The 17,040-nt window shown below is 40.2% G+C and overlaps 1 protein-coding gene across 4 annotated transcripts in view; it reads left to right on the forward strand.

Moving 5' to 3' along the window:
• PDE11A (phosphodiesterase 11A) overlaps positions 1 to 17,040 on the forward strand; it is a 245,113-nt gene that overhangs the window by 199,522 nt on the left and 28,551 nt on the right. For all 4 annotated transcript variants that reach the window (XM_075000771.1, XM_075000768.1, XM_075000770.1 and 1 more), the window contains 5 exons: positions 3,474 to 3,574; positions 8,211 to 8,288; positions 9,759 to 9,826; positions 12,485 to 12,555; positions 16,285 to 16,368. In XM_075000771.1, coding sequence (XP_074856872.1) covers positions 3,474 to 3,574; positions 8,211 to 8,288; positions 9,759 to 9,826; positions 12,485 to 12,555; positions 16,285 to 16,368 — 402 coding nt within the window. The remainder of the gene's footprint in view (positions 1 to 3,473; positions 3,575 to 8,210; positions 8,289 to 9,758; positions 9,827 to 12,484; positions 12,556 to 16,284; positions 16,369 to 17,040) is intronic.

A 17,040-nucleotide genomic window follows, 5' to 3' on the forward strand; every position in this document is an offset into this window, starting at 1 on the left:
ATACTGCACTGGTGGGTCCAATATGGTCTGTACATATTTTAAATGATGTTGAAAGAAATGGAGAGGATGCAGAGAAGAGCCACAAAAACTAAACGAGGGCTGGAAAAAATGTCTCATGCGAGGAGTCTTAGAGCTTGTCTATACTTATAATCGTGCAGCTGTGCCACATCAGCACTTCAGTGCACGTGCTACCTATGCTGATGGGAGGGCTTCTCCCCAAGAGACGGTAGCTATAAGCCCTCCTTTTGACATGGCGCTGCCTACCTTGGGAGAGAGTCAGCATTACTGACCAGCTGAGAGCAATATCATTTTATCAAAGAAAAGTTGCTAGCGTAGACCCAGGCTAAGAGCTCAGTTTGTTTAATTTATCAAAAAGGAGATTAAACCAAGACTTGATAAATGCCTCTGGAAGGAATACCAGGTACTAATGATCTCTTTCACCGAGCAGAGAAATGCATAAGAAGAACCAATGACTGGAAGCAGAAGTCAGACAAAAATCAAATGAGAACCAAGCCATATTTTTTTTTCTTTTTACATGAAGCATGATTAACTTTTGAAACATATTACTGAGGGAAGCGGTGAATTCATCATCTCTAGATATCTTCAGATCAAGACTGGAAGCCATTCGGGAAATTTGATTTAGTGGAACACAAGTTATTGGACTCAAAACAGGAGGGCTTGTGTGGTATAGGAGGTCAGATTAAATGATTTAATGGTATGTGTGGGCCTAAAAAGAAAAATCCCCACAAATCTACAAAAAACTTCTTACCTTCCTAGGTAAAGTGTTTCCTACTCAACTTACTCCTGTTTCATCATCCAAACATCATCTGCCCTGGAAACTCCATCCACTTCACTCTGAGATTATTTTAAGGCCTACATTCTGAATGTTGTTACTTGTCTGTATAAAAAATTCGTAGATAGAACCTAACACACTAAAACTGGAAGGAGAACAAGTCCAGACCCTCTGAATCTCGGTTGAACCTCTCTAGTCCAGCACCCTCCAGGAACTGACTGGTGCCGAATGAGAGAATTTGCCAGACGACAGGAGGCCAATGTTGTCTAGCACATTACCAATATGTCCACTGCTTACTGGACTTTTCAAAGCCAAGTAGGGGCAAATTAGAGCTAAATAACTACAAAGAACACCGAGAGCCAGGACTGATGGCTGTAAACAAACTTTGTGGGACCACAGGACACTTGGCCACACTCATGATAAGTGGACATATGGCTAAGTAAAATCATTCCATGTGATGGATGTTGCTGGATAAGAGTGTGCCGGACTAGACAGGTTCAAACTGCAGATGTTATTAATTCAGGTCAGCGTGTGCACCAAGTATGTGGACCTCTCACTCAAGTGGGCTGAAATTAGATTACATTCCATATGTTATTATTTATTGTTCTAGTCTGTGTTTTCTGAAGGAAAATGTCACAGAAATATATATATGTATATATGTGTGTGTGTGTGTGTATATATATATATATATATATATGTATGTTAGATTTCTATTACTGTGAACCAAAAAATGACACCTGAATATGCTCTAGGCACCTTTGACAGATGTGAACATGTGGTTTGTGCTGTGTTAGTGTTGCTGTATACATTATGAAATAAGAAGTAGTCCTGTTAAATAAATGTAATAGTCTTTAAGGTGCTGCAGGACTGCTTGTTATTTGTGATGCTACAGACTTGCAAGGCTACCCCTGTGAGTACATTATGAAATAGTTCGCAAACAATTAAACCTTGACTATAGTGGTTTTCAGATATACTAGTACGTAATTCTATGCTTTGACTGCTGCTTTCTGATCTCATACTGGTTTGGTTTCTTCTTTGTACACCGTATCTAAGTTGTCGTCTATAACTAAATGTCTTCTGGAATTCCCCCTACCTTTCCACCACACAGTTGACAGGAAATCTTTTACAAGACTAAAGTCACTAGATAGGGTGACCATCAATCCCATCCTGTATTTCAGGTGCCACAGAGGCATCCGGACTTAATTTAATAAAGGGACTAATTGCCACATATTCGTCCCCCTGCTGGCATGCAGGTACAGCTGCTGGCTGGAGACCACGTGGACAGCACATACTTGTGTGCTCTCTGGCCACACCAGAGGGAGCCAGTAGGGGGCCCTGCAGAGGGAGAGGTATGTCGGGGTACGGAGTGGGGGAGTGGCTGCCTCCTCCTTTCTGGCTCCCCAAGGTACAGGGAAACTGGGAGCCCAGTGGCGCGGCTGCCGCCCGGCCAGATTCCCAGTTCCCCATGCCTTGGGGAAGCTGGGAGGAGCAACAGAGTGGTTGCCGCCTCCTTCCCAGCTCCCCGTGCCTCAGGGGAGCTGGGAGGAGCACCCACATGGCTGCCCCCTCCTTCCTGGTGCCCTGAGGTGTCGGGCAGCTGGAGAGGTCAGCCCTGGGCAGCCGCAGCCAGAGCGCTGCCTTCCCAACTGCCTCTCCCTGTCCCATATTTCGGATAGGGAGCTATGGTCACCTTACTAGAGGAAGAAGAGAGGCCCCTTCTCTGTGGAAAGCTCTTGTTTTCTTTAAAGTGTTCTAATCTTCTTCCTGAGCACTAGATGGCAGTACATACTGAGTATGAAAATTATACTGTAGCCAACTATTAGAGTCAGTTACTAAAAACATCATGATATCTAAGGGTAGGAAGCAATATCTAAGTATGATGTTAATATGTGAATGTAATTGTATGTGACTGATGTTATAAACTCCAGGATTAGCTTAAAGTTCAACCATGTGCAACTGCAAATTTCATTGTTTGTATTCTCTGGAGGAATGATGGGCTTTGTGTTCCCCCTTATCTGAAATGTCTCTATAAAATTTTAGTATTATCTTCCTCCTCCAAAAGAACACATTAAATAATTCGTTCCCTTTCATTCTGGCAGCAAAACTTTTTCCAGAAGTGTAACCCTTCTTACAGGTGTAGGGACCACAAACTTAGCTTCTCCTTAGTCTGGGTGACTAAAGGCTGAATCTGTAGTGAGATGGTGGAAAACAGGGTGAGTGGAGAGACTGTATTTTGAATGAAAAATGGATTTAGTGTCTGACTGTTCCAACAGCAGTTTGCATGCCTTTGAGCTGCAGCACACATAAATCTGTTGGTAGCACAACTAAAAATCCACAAAGGATGGTTCCAGAAACATTTGCTAAAAGCGAAGATTGAGATGTATCTATAGCTTTTCTTCCATAAAGTGGGTCTTGTGCAGAGTTAGACCAAAAACAGATCTGTTTGTTAGAGGCTGTAATTTTAGCAGAGTTAAGAAACACAACCCAGTTTTTTTATTATAATGGCTAGCACTTGCTTTCCTAATGTAATCTAAGTAGCATTAACTGTATTATTTTGTCATGGTTTTACCATGATAAAATAAAGTGTCTGTAGCAAAATGGGGAGGTTATAGTGTTAGAAATCTTTTAAAAATCCATAATGATTGTTAGCCCTTTACCTTCTCTCTTTCTTTCATTACAGGGTCACAACATCTTTGCTAACTTGTCCTCTAAGGAATACAGTGACCTTATGCAGCTTCTGAAGCAGTCAATATTGGCAACAGATCTCACTCTGTATTTTGAGTAAGTATTGGCTTTTTTTATATTTGACAAATGGAAATCCAAAGAGCATTGTCTAATGACCCACAAAGCACCAATGGGGGTATGTAATATGTTAAGATAGTGATTAATTATGGTAGGAGACATTTAGTCTAACACTTAATGCATAGGCTAATGTAAGTTTCTCATATGCCTATATGTGTTTCATTTTAACATTCAAAAAAGCCAAGACATGTCCTGTCCTCACACTTGAAGCAATTGAAGAAGAAAATCACAGCCCAATCCTGTATTTCCTCTACACAGGATTCCAAAGATACTTTCATGCGTAAAGAGTACAGGATTGTTTCGATGGGCAAAAAGTACCGGAGAGTATATTTCTGTAGCCCTTTTTGAATTTCTAGTCAAATCCCCAATTGTGTTATCATTTGTGGAAAAAAAAAGCTGTATTTAGTTACAGCGCCACATGCTCTTGGAGTGTAAATCAAAATAGCTCTGTTGAAGACAAAATGTGATTATATCAAATGAGGATCCATTCTGCAAAATGTAACTGGATCAAGCATGACTGGAGGTGTCCCCCAAATGCAGTTACTTCAAATTCCTTCTTGATTTGCCTATCATGGCTCAAACTAGGCTAAGTGTAACACCAGTTCTAAAAACACGCAGGAGTAAATCATGATTTTACAGGCATACATACAGAGGCAAGACATGCCATTGCTGACATCTCAGTTTACATTTCCTGAGCATCCCACCTCCTCCAACAAAGTGTGTCAGAATCCCACTTGCTGGCATGCACTTGGGGAATTTACTGGGAGGAGTTCAATCGCTTGTGCAATAGTAGCTCATCTCCTGCTCAGGCACAACACTGGACAAGTCAATTCCCAAGGAATTTCAGTACATTAGAACATGGGGGATCAAACGTTTTCATACCACATGCCACTTTTTGTCCCTGCAATTAACAGGGCGCCTCAGCCTGTCTCATGTAATCCAAACCAATAGACATTTCAGCTATCTTCATGTGAAAAAAAAAACCCTTTTGGCATGTGTAAGAAAATAAGTATGTAGAATGTAAAAAATGTATTAATCAGTATATAACTGTGAATACACATACATAAAAACAGTAACCTATTTCAACATTTTAATGACATGGAAGAGCCTGAGACCCAGCAGTTGATCGAGCTGTGCTCCCTTTACGAAATTTCATGCCCCCACAAGGGGGTCTGTCCCCCACTTTGTGCACTCCTGCATTAGAAAATAGCTTGTTGTGCATCAGCACCTTACTGTCACCTCACTGGGTGGCATTTAGTTATTGATTGCTGAGTTTGTATGGAAAGGGATATGAATTTTTCCTTTCTCAGTTCTGAGGGCTGGTGGCTTGATGCCAAACCAAGTTTCCAAAGAACTTCAGGAAAAATCTTTTCCTCATATCGTATCACATATATTTGTTAATCTTTAAGGTGCTACAGGACTCCGTGTTCTTTCTGACGCTACAGGCCTCTCTGAGACTCATATAATCTGTTAATGTACATCAAAAATATGCCATACCATTGGGCACTGATTGGAATGAGGCAAACCATCCTACCTCTGGCTGTTTGTTATGTTGTTTCAGTACTGCATTAACAGCTCACCCCCTGTTAATACTGTCCGTCTCTCACACTGTGTCCACACGACTGCCTAACCTCAAAATAATCTATGCAATTTGTGCTACGCCAACAATTAGAAAATACTTCACAAATTAACAATGAGATTTGGAAATAAAACTGACGTGCTCCAAACAGGATTAGATACAGTCCTCCTTGGCTGAAGCAAGAGTTGCTATGAACATCTCTTACATCCATAGGCTCAACATAATTGCCCTCACCAAAAATTATTCTATAGTAAGTTTTCTTTCTGTGATTCTGGCCAAATTATTTATCAGCCTCCTCTTCTGTATTGTGCTGATTTTTTTTTAAACTGGACCCTCTCAGCTCTACAAGACTCTCAGCTCTACAAGAGCCAGACAATTCTCCTTCGTAGAAGGGTTTCAATCGATTGCATTATCTCAGTCACTAATATCACTATTAATAGACTCGTTGCCAGCCTATTACATTCTTGTATCTCCTGTGACCTCCAGGTAATGTATGGAATCCAGTCTATTGAAAACATCTTCTGGATACTACTCTGCCAACAGACCTTTTATATTTTGGATTTTAATTCTTGCCAATACAGTATTTGTCACTGACCTGCCAATTACAATGTTTCTTATGGTGGACGCTTGCTGCTCTTTGTATTGTTTCAAAATTACCTGCTTATAGAAAAGTCCAATGGTTCTTATTGAAGGAGAATTCTCCTAGCACACTCTGCCTTTTAAGTCTAGACCACAAGGACCATTTGCAGGGGAAAACAGACATGCAGTTAAATGGATCCGACCATGTTAAGGCTGGCTTGGAGCCTTCTCACTACTATTCTTGACTTATGACAGTTTATGTTGTTCAATTGGGTGGAATTATATTTGGGCAGTTCTATGGCCTGTATTACACAGGAGGTCAAACTAGATGCATGGAATGGTCCGTTTTGGCCTTGGAATCTATACAGATGGAATTAAATACAGAAATAATTAAACTCCTTCTGTTGGTTTCATTACAATATAATAACAACAAATATCTCACTAACGTGGCAAATCATAGCATTTTTCTAATGATATTGTATGAATCCTCCCCTTTATTTAATGGGGAGTTTGCTGTCATACTAATGAAGCAAAAGATAAGATGACGTTATACACTCACTAAGTTTCATGAAATGTGGCACAAAGAGTCTGCATTTCACAAATGTTGCTAATACAATGCAAAGTCACACAAGCAGAAAACAAAATTAGTTTATTTCATACAGATTCATGGCATGATGGCTTAACCGTCCCTGTGGGAATAAATACTGTGATGGTGAAAATTTTAATGGCTTAAAGTAGCTGGTGCATAGACCTTAAATCAGGCTAACATAAGCTTGTCACTGACAGCTATATACTTGTTGTAGCACAGCCAGCAGGGGTGGACTTCTATATTTTTTATTTAATACACATTTCCTTGCCAAAGTCTTACAAGAAAAATTAGTAGAGCAAAATCAGATAATTCTTTGATTCCCAGTTTCTTGTGATTCCTAGGCACATATTTCACATATTATTTGGGCAACAAACTAACAGTTCACGTCCACTCTAAACATAGTGACATCACAAATAAGGAAACACAGGATTCAAGGCATTTTGGTAAGCCACATACTTCTGAGTAATGGAGCTGCTTTAATCTCTAGGGCCATGTCTACACCAGAAGCATCTGTCTACAGAAGTTAGTGTTGGAAGAGATGTTCCAAGAAAACATCTGTCGACAGATCACGTCTACACATAAAAGCAGATCAGTCTTTTGATCCGCCCTGTCGACAGATCACATCCACACATAAAAGAAGATCAATCTTTTGATCCGTCCTGTCAAGAAAAAGGCCCCTGGAAGCATCTACATAGCTTTTTTGTCAACAGTTTCTGTTGACAAAATACATTTTAAGTGTAGACGGTCCTCAAGTTTTGTGTACAAAACTCTCTAGTGTTGATGTAAACTTGTGGAACAGATGCAGAAGGAACATACTAAATCCCCACATTGATTCTAGTATCTGAAAGTCTGATCCTGTGAAAAGCAGCCATGTGTGAGTAAACAATTTAATACTGCCTTAGTGGGTGCTTAAGCTTGGCATCCATGAAAACCAATTTTGTAACTTCTGTGTTTAAAAAACAAAAAAAAGCTATGCAAGTGACATTCAAGAGTGTCTGAAATAAATGTAATTTTCAGTTATTTTGTAATGCACTTGAGGGGCTGAAGAAAAACATTTATTAATATATTCACATTCAAAGATAAAGTTGGCTTAAAAGATAGTAAAGGTCTACAGTCCAGAGACTCAGAACATCATTTTAGTGAATCTCAGAAAAAGTAAGGAAAAAGGATAAGGCATGAAATATTATTGGGTCTGTATCTGTTTTCTTTTGGTACATACATGACAATGCTATTATCCTTACAAGTTGAAACCCTCTAGTCCGGCACCCTGGGGACCTGACTTGTGCCGAACAACAGAACTTGTTAAACCATGGGAAGTCAATATTGTCAACATTACCAACACTTTCACTGCTTACTGGGCTCTTAGAAGACATTTAGGGATAAATTAGAGCTACACGACGGTGCACAATATTGAGAGCCAGGACTGGTGTCTATAAACAAACTTTATGGGACCAAGGGAAACTTGGCCATGCCCATGATAAGTAGTCATCTGGATTACAGATGTTGCCAGACCAGAGAGAGTACCAGGCTAGAGAGGTTCAAACTGTATTTTATGGGCACATGGCCCTCTTGGCCATATGTTGTTACAGGCAAAACATAGCATCCTTCCATAAAAACTGAGAGTTGAGGTGCACTGTAGTTATGTGTGTATGTACCATATATTGATTATCAGAGACCTTTGGTATTGTTACGGGAGAGTTAAAATATATTGCAGAATTAAAATGGTTAATTTAAATAACTTGTCACCTCCATATTTTCTAACATTAAGGAAGGAGGTACAGTGATCTTGTGATCTCACAAAAACTGTTTATGTCACAACAAAGCCCCAGAGGTTTCTTTTTGTCTCCTAATTAAGTGTTTTATTGCAGACGAAGAACTGAGTTTTTTGAACTTGTTAATAAAGGCAATTACAATTGGAATGTCAAAAGCCATCGAGAAATATTTCGGTGAGTCATTCCTTTTGCTTTCCTATTACTTTGGGAGATAACCACAATTTGTTTGAAGAGGCCAGTGTCAGGAATATAGATAGTTTGCAGTATTCTAAAAAGTCTTGTTTTAAAATAGCTGTTTTGTAATCATTACCAAATATGGAGCTAGATTGTGGCTGTACAAGCACAGCACTTGGTAGGGGAGGAAGGGCTCCTAAAGCCACTTCTGTATGAATCTACTTCTGCTATCACACTCCAGTTCCAAAACTCAGCAGGGGAGGTGTCATCATGGCGCCATCCCACTTGTTCCAAACCACTCACCTTTCTCAAGTCTCCCAACACGAACAGATATTTTATTTCCTTCTGCCCATTGTTATGGAGCAAAAGGCTTGAGAAGTTCTCGTGACAAAACACCACGCATATTTTGGTTGATCCTCCACAGCAGCCTGTCCCAATGACCCCTCTTTCCCTCTCTGAACTTCTCTTTCCCCTCCTGCTCCTCAGTTAGGGACTTGCAAATGCAATGCATTCCACTTGTTTTTAAGAGCTGACAAACTGGTGAAAGATTTGGGATGTTAATGTAACTTATCACGTTTGTAACATTTTGAGTGCCCACATCAGCCAAGAGTCCAGGAAAAGTCTGGTTGGGGGAGGTGGATAAGGATGGCAGGGGTCCAAGAAATACATTAGATGTCATCTGTGCATGCAGCTGCACACATATGTCTTGACTTATCTGAAATTTCCTAAAGGTTGTTCCATTTTGGTGTTTGAGGGATGAGGTATACCTATATATACCTATATACATCCTGTAGGCCAATTCCTATTTTCCACATAATGTCACCCATCCCTAATTTTAGAATTGGGCAATGTCCTTGTTCTTCATTTAAGCATTATCATACTTTTATCTGGACGAGGTACTGTATGAAAACATTTTCCACAGCTGCATAGTTCCTTCTAACGTGTATAAAACATAGTTGTAGCCAGTTGTTTAACTAAAGTGAAAGTGTAGCCCCTATAAATCTTAATTTTTTTACTGCAGCTGAGCAGCAGAAACTGCTGAAACAGTGTCTGGAATGCTTGCCATGATTATAGGTCTCTTGATACGGCAATCACTTATAAGTGGACAAATAGATTAATTCAGTCTGTATGATTATATAATTACTTATATCCTGATAAAGAACATGTTATATTGTACAGTAAAGTCACCACCAGCTCGAAGCAAAGTGAGTGATTTGTCTATACTGATACCTGCTTCTTTTCTAGCACAAAACATTTTCAATTTTATGTATTAACTATATGATATTAGGCTTCCGAGGTATAATGTGGATAATAAATCTATGTTGATGGTTGAGATTTCAAACAGTGCTGCTGTTCCTTCACTAGGCAAAAGGTGCTAATCCTGACTTTTTGTTTATGCATTCAGGGAAGATTTGTTTAGAAATACAACAAAGGCTTATTCAGCTTGTATTGTTCATTTCTGTTATTCAGATCAATGTTAATGACAGCCTGTGACCTCGGAGCTGTGACCAAACCGTGGGAGATTTCAAGACAGGCAAGTAATGATTAATAGCAGGGGTGGGAAGAGGCAGTACTGATCCGACAACATTCCCAGGGACCTGACTTACATGGGAGCAAAACTGCAGTCAATTTTCAGCAATATTAGTGCACTTTTAAAAAATAGCTTAGTGTTTCTGCAAGGCACGGTTTATTGCCCAATCGTTTCCTTTGCTCAATGCTGCTGAGCATTATTTAGGTACCCAAAGAGGTCTTATTTTATATCCTCTCTTCCTATATTAACCTTTTAATGCCATACCAAAAAATGAACCTTTTCCAAAAAACACCTTCCACATTGCATGCTTCTTTTTCTTTTTGATAAATCCAGTGTTACCTTTTACAATGTACCTCATTCTATAACCAAATGACAATAGCAGAATTTGCCCTAAATTTGGAACATCAATAGGGACTGCTACTTGATGCACGTTTTAATAGACATAGTATATGCCCCTTTGTAGCACAAAGAAATCTGCTAATTATCTCAGCAGTGGCTAAATATTACAAGACGTAGTATTAAAGCCCTGCTAGGCATTTGTTATACAAAAAACAAACTTGCATTGCTGAGTGATATATATATAATGGCTAAGTACTCTTTAACATTTAGGGTTTGGTTGGACAAAGCTCTGAAGTATGAGAAAGTCCTGTACCTGGAAGGCTGGCTGGGTCAAGACTGGTCTCATCCAAGAGCTTTGTACTGCCACAAGCTCTGCCAGAAATCATCTTTGCCAGACTCTTCAGTTCCACCTCACTCATGCCGCAGCTTGTGACATTCCTCAGTTTTCCCCTTTATAACGTAATTAGTTTTTCCATTTCCTACATGTTTTACATTTCCTACAGTTTTTACATATCCTATGGGTATCAGAAAAAAAGTTAGAATCTGCTTACTACTACTTGAATGAGTTTGGGGCTGTGGGAGACCAGTACTGAAAATAAGGGTCACCCCCTCAAGTGTAAAACCTATTATTTTTTTCTTATGATTTCCAAATGCTGCAACTGAACCGTCCCTTTTGGCCCAACATGTATGTAGTTGAGGAGCATTAAGCATCATCAGGTTGAGTTTTTCAAGATAAAAGTAAATAGAGATGCTGATGAGGCCACAAAACAGGGAATCTGTTGACCCTGAACCTCATGTGGAGGAGGAGTCCTGAGACGGGAGAGACATGGATGAAAATGCATAAATGGAAAGAACTAAAGAATAAGTGCAAGGGATGAACATTCCAAAGGATTAGGAAAGGGATAACACATTCAAAAGGAGACAGAGATGGAATGCCGAAGACAGCAGGAGGAAAGGCGACAAGTACATATTGATCATTCATATAGAAGATGCTTGGAAAGCCCATAATTGCCATTCAGCTGTTAAATTATTTCAGTGCAAGGTGTATTAATCCATTATTTTATTCACATTATGGGGGCTCCATATAGAAAAAGTCATTCCAATCTGTGCAGTAAGATTCTACAGGTAATTAGCCTGATCTTAGCTGAAGATTTTAAATCATTTTATAATGTCATTTCACATGCTTTCCATTTTTGACTCATTTTAAGTGGTAGAAAATTTAAGCTTTGATTGTTGATATCCTGTACAACTGACTTTATTGCAATCTTGCATTTCAATGCTAAACAAAAAAATGTGGTTATTCTGAGGTGCAGATTCTATCCTTAGTTCACCTTGTTGTGCCCTAGTATTGCATATGAATTGTTTGTTTTGTCAGTGTACTTCAGAAAAAGTAGCACAGCAGAATGAGTTAAGAACAGAATGTCAGTTTGATGTTTCCAAGCTTTTTGTTATTTAGAAACAAACCTTCATCTCAGTAGCTACATATTTATGGATGTGCATGACAGGAAGTACATTTAGTTAAGACTGCTATTTATACTAACCATCACTTGCTGTCTGGGCTTTACTGGTTTCTTTAGGCTTCCAGTCTTTTTAAAATAATCTTGTTTCGAATATTACATCCCTCCAAGTACCGTATGTACCATTGTCAAAAATGAGGGCCACTTCATGGAGTCTGGCAAAAGAGTATAATACAGTTACAAAAGTCAATGCCTCCATTCGTATATTTAATCAAATGTGACACTCTTAATCTGTGTTCATAGTTAAATGCATAAGAACTACAGGGGAGTGGTATAGGATACACATAGTACAAAACAACATAACTGGAAGAAGAAAGAGCCTAAGGATTTCACATTGTTTAACTAACACATAACTTATGAATTACCTTTGTTTTTCCAACAGCTGAGTTTTTGTAGGCAGCCGTGACAGCACTCAAAGTGCTTGTACACACTTTACCAAGATTTTTTACAAAAATAATCGTATATTCCCCCTTGGAACTAATAATCTTCTCTCAAATGCATATATTGCATGGAGCTCCAATTTGACTGGTCATTGTCAGGCATCAAAAGGACGTGAGAATGTGTTTTTGGAACATATCTAAAGCTCTGTAATCCCAAGTATACCTACGGTGTCCCGTGACTGAGACCTACTCTCAGTAAGATGCTAGAGCATATGCCTTACTCTAAGCACATGAATTGGACTACCCATGAATTTATATTTAGGCACACATTTAAGTGCCTTGCTGAACTGGGGCCTTAAGCAATAAATTTGTGACTCTTACAAATAGCTAAATGAACTTTAATCTTTAATGTGATTATATTTTAGGCAGCTGAACTGGTTACCAGTGAGTTCTTTGAACAAGGAGACAGAGAGAGATCTGAACTCAAACTCACTCCTTCAGTAAGTTTGTTATCATTGTTGAACCATGTACCTGTGTGTAAAAGAGGAAAATTGTTTTCTGGACACTGCTTTTATTCAGAAAAGCAAGTGGGTTTCATAAGAAGGAATACCTAAGAGATATGGACCACCTGTCACTGGAATCTGGCAGTGAAATTTAGGGACTTATCAAAAATCTGTTGAAATTGATGGAAAGACACAATGGCTGGGTCTACATAATGCAGCTTTCCTGGCAGATCCACACTAACAAGCAGCCTTGAAATTGAAATATTCGGACATAAGGGTCTGGCGACAGAGGGGCTTCTTGTTGGCAGGGGCATGTCCACACAGCCTCTTTACTGCCGGCAACCCCTCTGCTGACACTGAGTTCTCGCGTGGCTATGCTAATGAGCCGTGGGACCATGCTAATGAGCAGCCATTTGCAAGTCAGGATTCCTTCCAAATTTAGGGCACTTGTTTTTCTGAATGTTTTCAGGCATAAGGGTCTGGCAACAGAGGGGCTTCTTGCTGGCAGGGGCACATCCACACAGGCTCTTTACTGGCGGCATCCCCTTCTGCTGAGACTGAGCTTTCACGCGGCTATACTAAGGAGCTGCCAGACCATGCTAATAAGCGGCCATTTGCAATTTCGAGGCTGCTCATTAGCATGGATCTGCCAGGACAGCCGTGCCATGGATCTGCCAGGACAGCCGTGCCATGTAGACCCAGCCAATTACTTTAACAAGCTTTTTGGATCAAGCCCTTACCCCTTATGTACTGTACATATCCTAGGATTTGTATTGTCAACTCATTTACAACAACACCGAGTAATGCAAGATGCAATATTTAAACCAGAAGTCACATTACTAGACAATATAATTACATTGTTGTGTTAGAGCAGGATATTTCTGACGACCATTTTATGTGATGTATCCCTGTGCCCTCTGAGGAATCACTTCTTCTGTATGCCTACAAGTAATGTTACCACTATCGTAAGAATGTTTGGGATGGGCTCTACATCATATACAGATCTGGATAAAACACATGAGCCGTGTCTACACGTGCACGCTACTTCGAAGTAGCGGCACTAACTTCGAAATAGCTCCCGTCACGGCTACACGTGTCGGGCGCTATTTCGAAGTTAACATCGACGTTAGGCAGCGAGACGTCGAAGCCGCTAACCCCATGAGGGGATAGGAATAGCGCCCTACTTCCACGTTCAACGTCGAAGTAGGGACCGTGTAGTCATTGCGCGTCCCGCAACATCGAAATTGCGGGGTCCGCCATGGTGGCCATCAGCTGAGGGGTTGAGAGACGCTCTCTCTCCAGCCCCTGCAGGGCTCTATGGTCATCGTGTGCAGCAGCCCTTAGCCCAGGGCTTCTGGCTGCTGCTGCCGCAGCTGGGGATCCATGCTGCATGCACAGGGTCTGCAACCAGTTGTCGGCTCTGTGGATCTTGTGTTGTTTAGTGCAACTGTGTCTGGGAGGGGCCCTTCAAGGGAGCGGCTTGCTGTTGAGTCCGCCCTGTGACCCTGTCTGCAGCTGTGCCTGGCACCCTTATTTCGATGTGTGCTACTTTGGTGTGTAGACGTTCCCTCGCTGCGCCTATTTCGATGTGGTGCTGCGCAACGTCGAAGTTGAACATCGACGTTGCCAGCCCTTGAGGACATGTAGACGTTATTCATCGAAATAGTCTATTTCGATGTCGCTACATCGAAATAAGCTACTTCGAAGTAGGCTTCACGTGTAGACGTAGCCATGGAAAGGTATAAAGTGCCAAAGGAAATGAAGGGAGGAAAACTGACTCCCCAGAAACCCTATTACACATAAAAGTTTGCTGTGGGAGATGAAAAGAGGGGACCTTCCCCGTTAAGTATCTTAATATCAGACTCCTGAGGGAAAAATAGAAAGGGCTTCTAAAGGAGTGCAGTGCTGGTGCCTTGGACCAAATCTAGCCTGCAATAACTGTCAGTGCCATTCCATTTAATATGAATTTAGTGCTTTTCACATAATGCAAATAAAAATTAAAGTGTGCTTCTCACACTAATGAAGTCCTACTGTAACAGACGCCTTTTACTGTCTTCAAATAGCAAGGAATACTAATTCATCGGAGCATTTCATGTAGCCTAACATTAGTAATCTTAAAAACGAATCCAAGCCACAAATCTGTATTTTGGTCCAATCATGGGCATGGAGACTCCTTACTTGAGTAGTTCCAGCCTCGTGGAAGCAGCAGGGTAGAGTGTATGAACAGGCTGCTGAAGAAGTGGGCTTGACCCATGAAAGTTCATTACCTAATAAATAATATTTAGTGTTCAAGGTGCTACAGAATTGCTTGCTGTATTTTATTTATACTAAATTAAAGGTTAAACCTCTCTCATCAGGCACCTTCAGGACCTGACTGGTGCTGAATAAGAGAATTTGCCAGACCACAGGAAGTCAATATTCTCTAGGAGCATTACCTACACTTCCACTGCTTACTGGGCTCTTAGAAGACATTTAGGGGTAAATTACAGTTAAATAACTGTACAGGACACTGAGAGCCAGGACTGGTGGCTGTACACAAACTTTATGGGACCATGCAGACTTGGCCACACCCATGATAAGTGGTCATCCGGCTAACTAAAACCATGCCAGATTATGGATGTTGCCAGACAAGAGAGTTCTGAATTAGAGAGGTTCAACCTGTACCTGCTCAATCTTGTATTTAGCTTGGATACTCTTAGTACCTTTGCTATACCTGAGGAGCCCAGTGTAGCTCAGAAGCCCTCTCTCTCTCTCTCTCTCTCTCTCACTCGCACCAACAGAAGTTGGCCCAATAAAAGATATTTTCTCACTCACAGCATGTCTTTAATAGCTTGAGACCAACATGGCTACAACAACACTGCAACTATTAAAGTCATTAAAAATTAAATACGAAAACACTAAGTAGCACATACATGCTGCCAACTTTCTTTAAAAGTCAAACCATTTCAGTGGTGGACGTCGTCAGCTAAATGCCTGAAATCAGAGTTTATCTGCTAAATCTGCTTTTGACAGCAGTAGACTCTTCTGCAGGTGCAGAGAAAAGAGATTCTTTCTTCAGTTCAGTTTGTTCAACAAATTCAGTTCAATGACTAATTCGATGACTAATTCATTCAAAGGTAAGACACCAATTGGGAGTTCAAAGGTTGGTGTGGGGAAGCGGGAAAGCTTATTTTCCTCTTCCAATTTATTTCTGGTCACCATATGTTTTAAGATTTTAGAACTCATCTCTCCTCTCACACCTAATTTTTATTAATAATCACATCGATTCATTAGCTACATTAGCTTTTATTCAGTTGCTTACTTTCTACATGTTTATTATAGTCGAAAATGTGGACTGATGAATTTCTTGTTTACCAGACTAATCTTTTACTTGTAATTTGTGACAAGCTGTAGTTGGATGGAAATTCAAATACAACTAAAAATGCACAAAACCAGCAGTTTACATTTTTAATTGAACAAAGCTATCTTAAGTACAAGAAAAAAATTATCAAAACATGCTTTGCCTTTAAAACTGATTCCTTAAACACACAGACATGCAGCTTAAAAGATGAAAGTAAAGTTTATTTTTTGTCCTAAACGAAAGGTTAGAAAGACTGTAACAACTGATTATTGTTCTTGAAGTGTTCAGTGTATAACAGTTTAACCATAGTTCCAAAGCAACGGATGAACATTTGTAAACTATTCCATCATAATAAAGCCTGACACTTTCCCTACCTCTCCATTCAGGCTATTTTTGATCGGAACAGAAAAGACGAACTACCCAGGTTGCAGCTGGAATGGATTGATAGCATCTGCATGCCTCTCTATCAGGTATTTTTTATTTTTGCAGTTGTAGAATAAGAACACTGGTCTGCAACTCTGAGAGTATTCATGAAACACTTCATTGACCTCATGAAGCAACTTATTCATGAAACACCTTTAACTTGCTTTCTTCTACGACTTCACTCAGAATTCTTAGGTGTAAACAGAAAACTTTAAATTTACGGAAGAAAAGAGTAAATGATTGTTATAAATGTCATTTCTCTTTAAATTCAAAAGCTTCAAGCTCAAAGATCGTTTTCAGCATCCTACCTGACATACGAGTCAACATCAACATGGTAACAGGGCTATACTGTGCAAAATGGCTTGTTCATTGGAGAATTCTGGTTCAGTGTTCAACATAGGCACAGATCTGAATGGCTGTGGCCCAAGGGAAAGTACATAGCTGACTATACCACTCTAGTTCTGGCTCTTCTACAAGCTCACAGAGAGAGAAGCTGTGGAGGGACATTCCAAGCCAGGACCTCAGAGGTCACTTGAGATGTGGTTATTATTTCAGCAAGTATGGAGTCCAATGTACAATGTGCTCCTGTAATCAGGGACTCACAGAGATTACTTGTGTACCTGGTACAAATAGGGGCATGTAAAATGGCCATGTTAGGGACTGCACGTGATGAGAATCTTCCAGTTTAATCCAGACATTTAAAGCCAGAAGGTGTCTCC

The sequence above is a fragment of the Carettochelys insculpta genome, chromosome 8, assembly GCF_033958435.1.
Source record: "Carettochelys insculpta isolate YL-2023 chromosome 8, ASM3395843v1, whole genome shotgun sequence".
In the NCBI taxonomy this organism is placed as follows: domain Eukaryota; kingdom Metazoa; phylum Chordata; order Testudines; family Carettochelyidae; genus Carettochelys; species Carettochelys insculpta.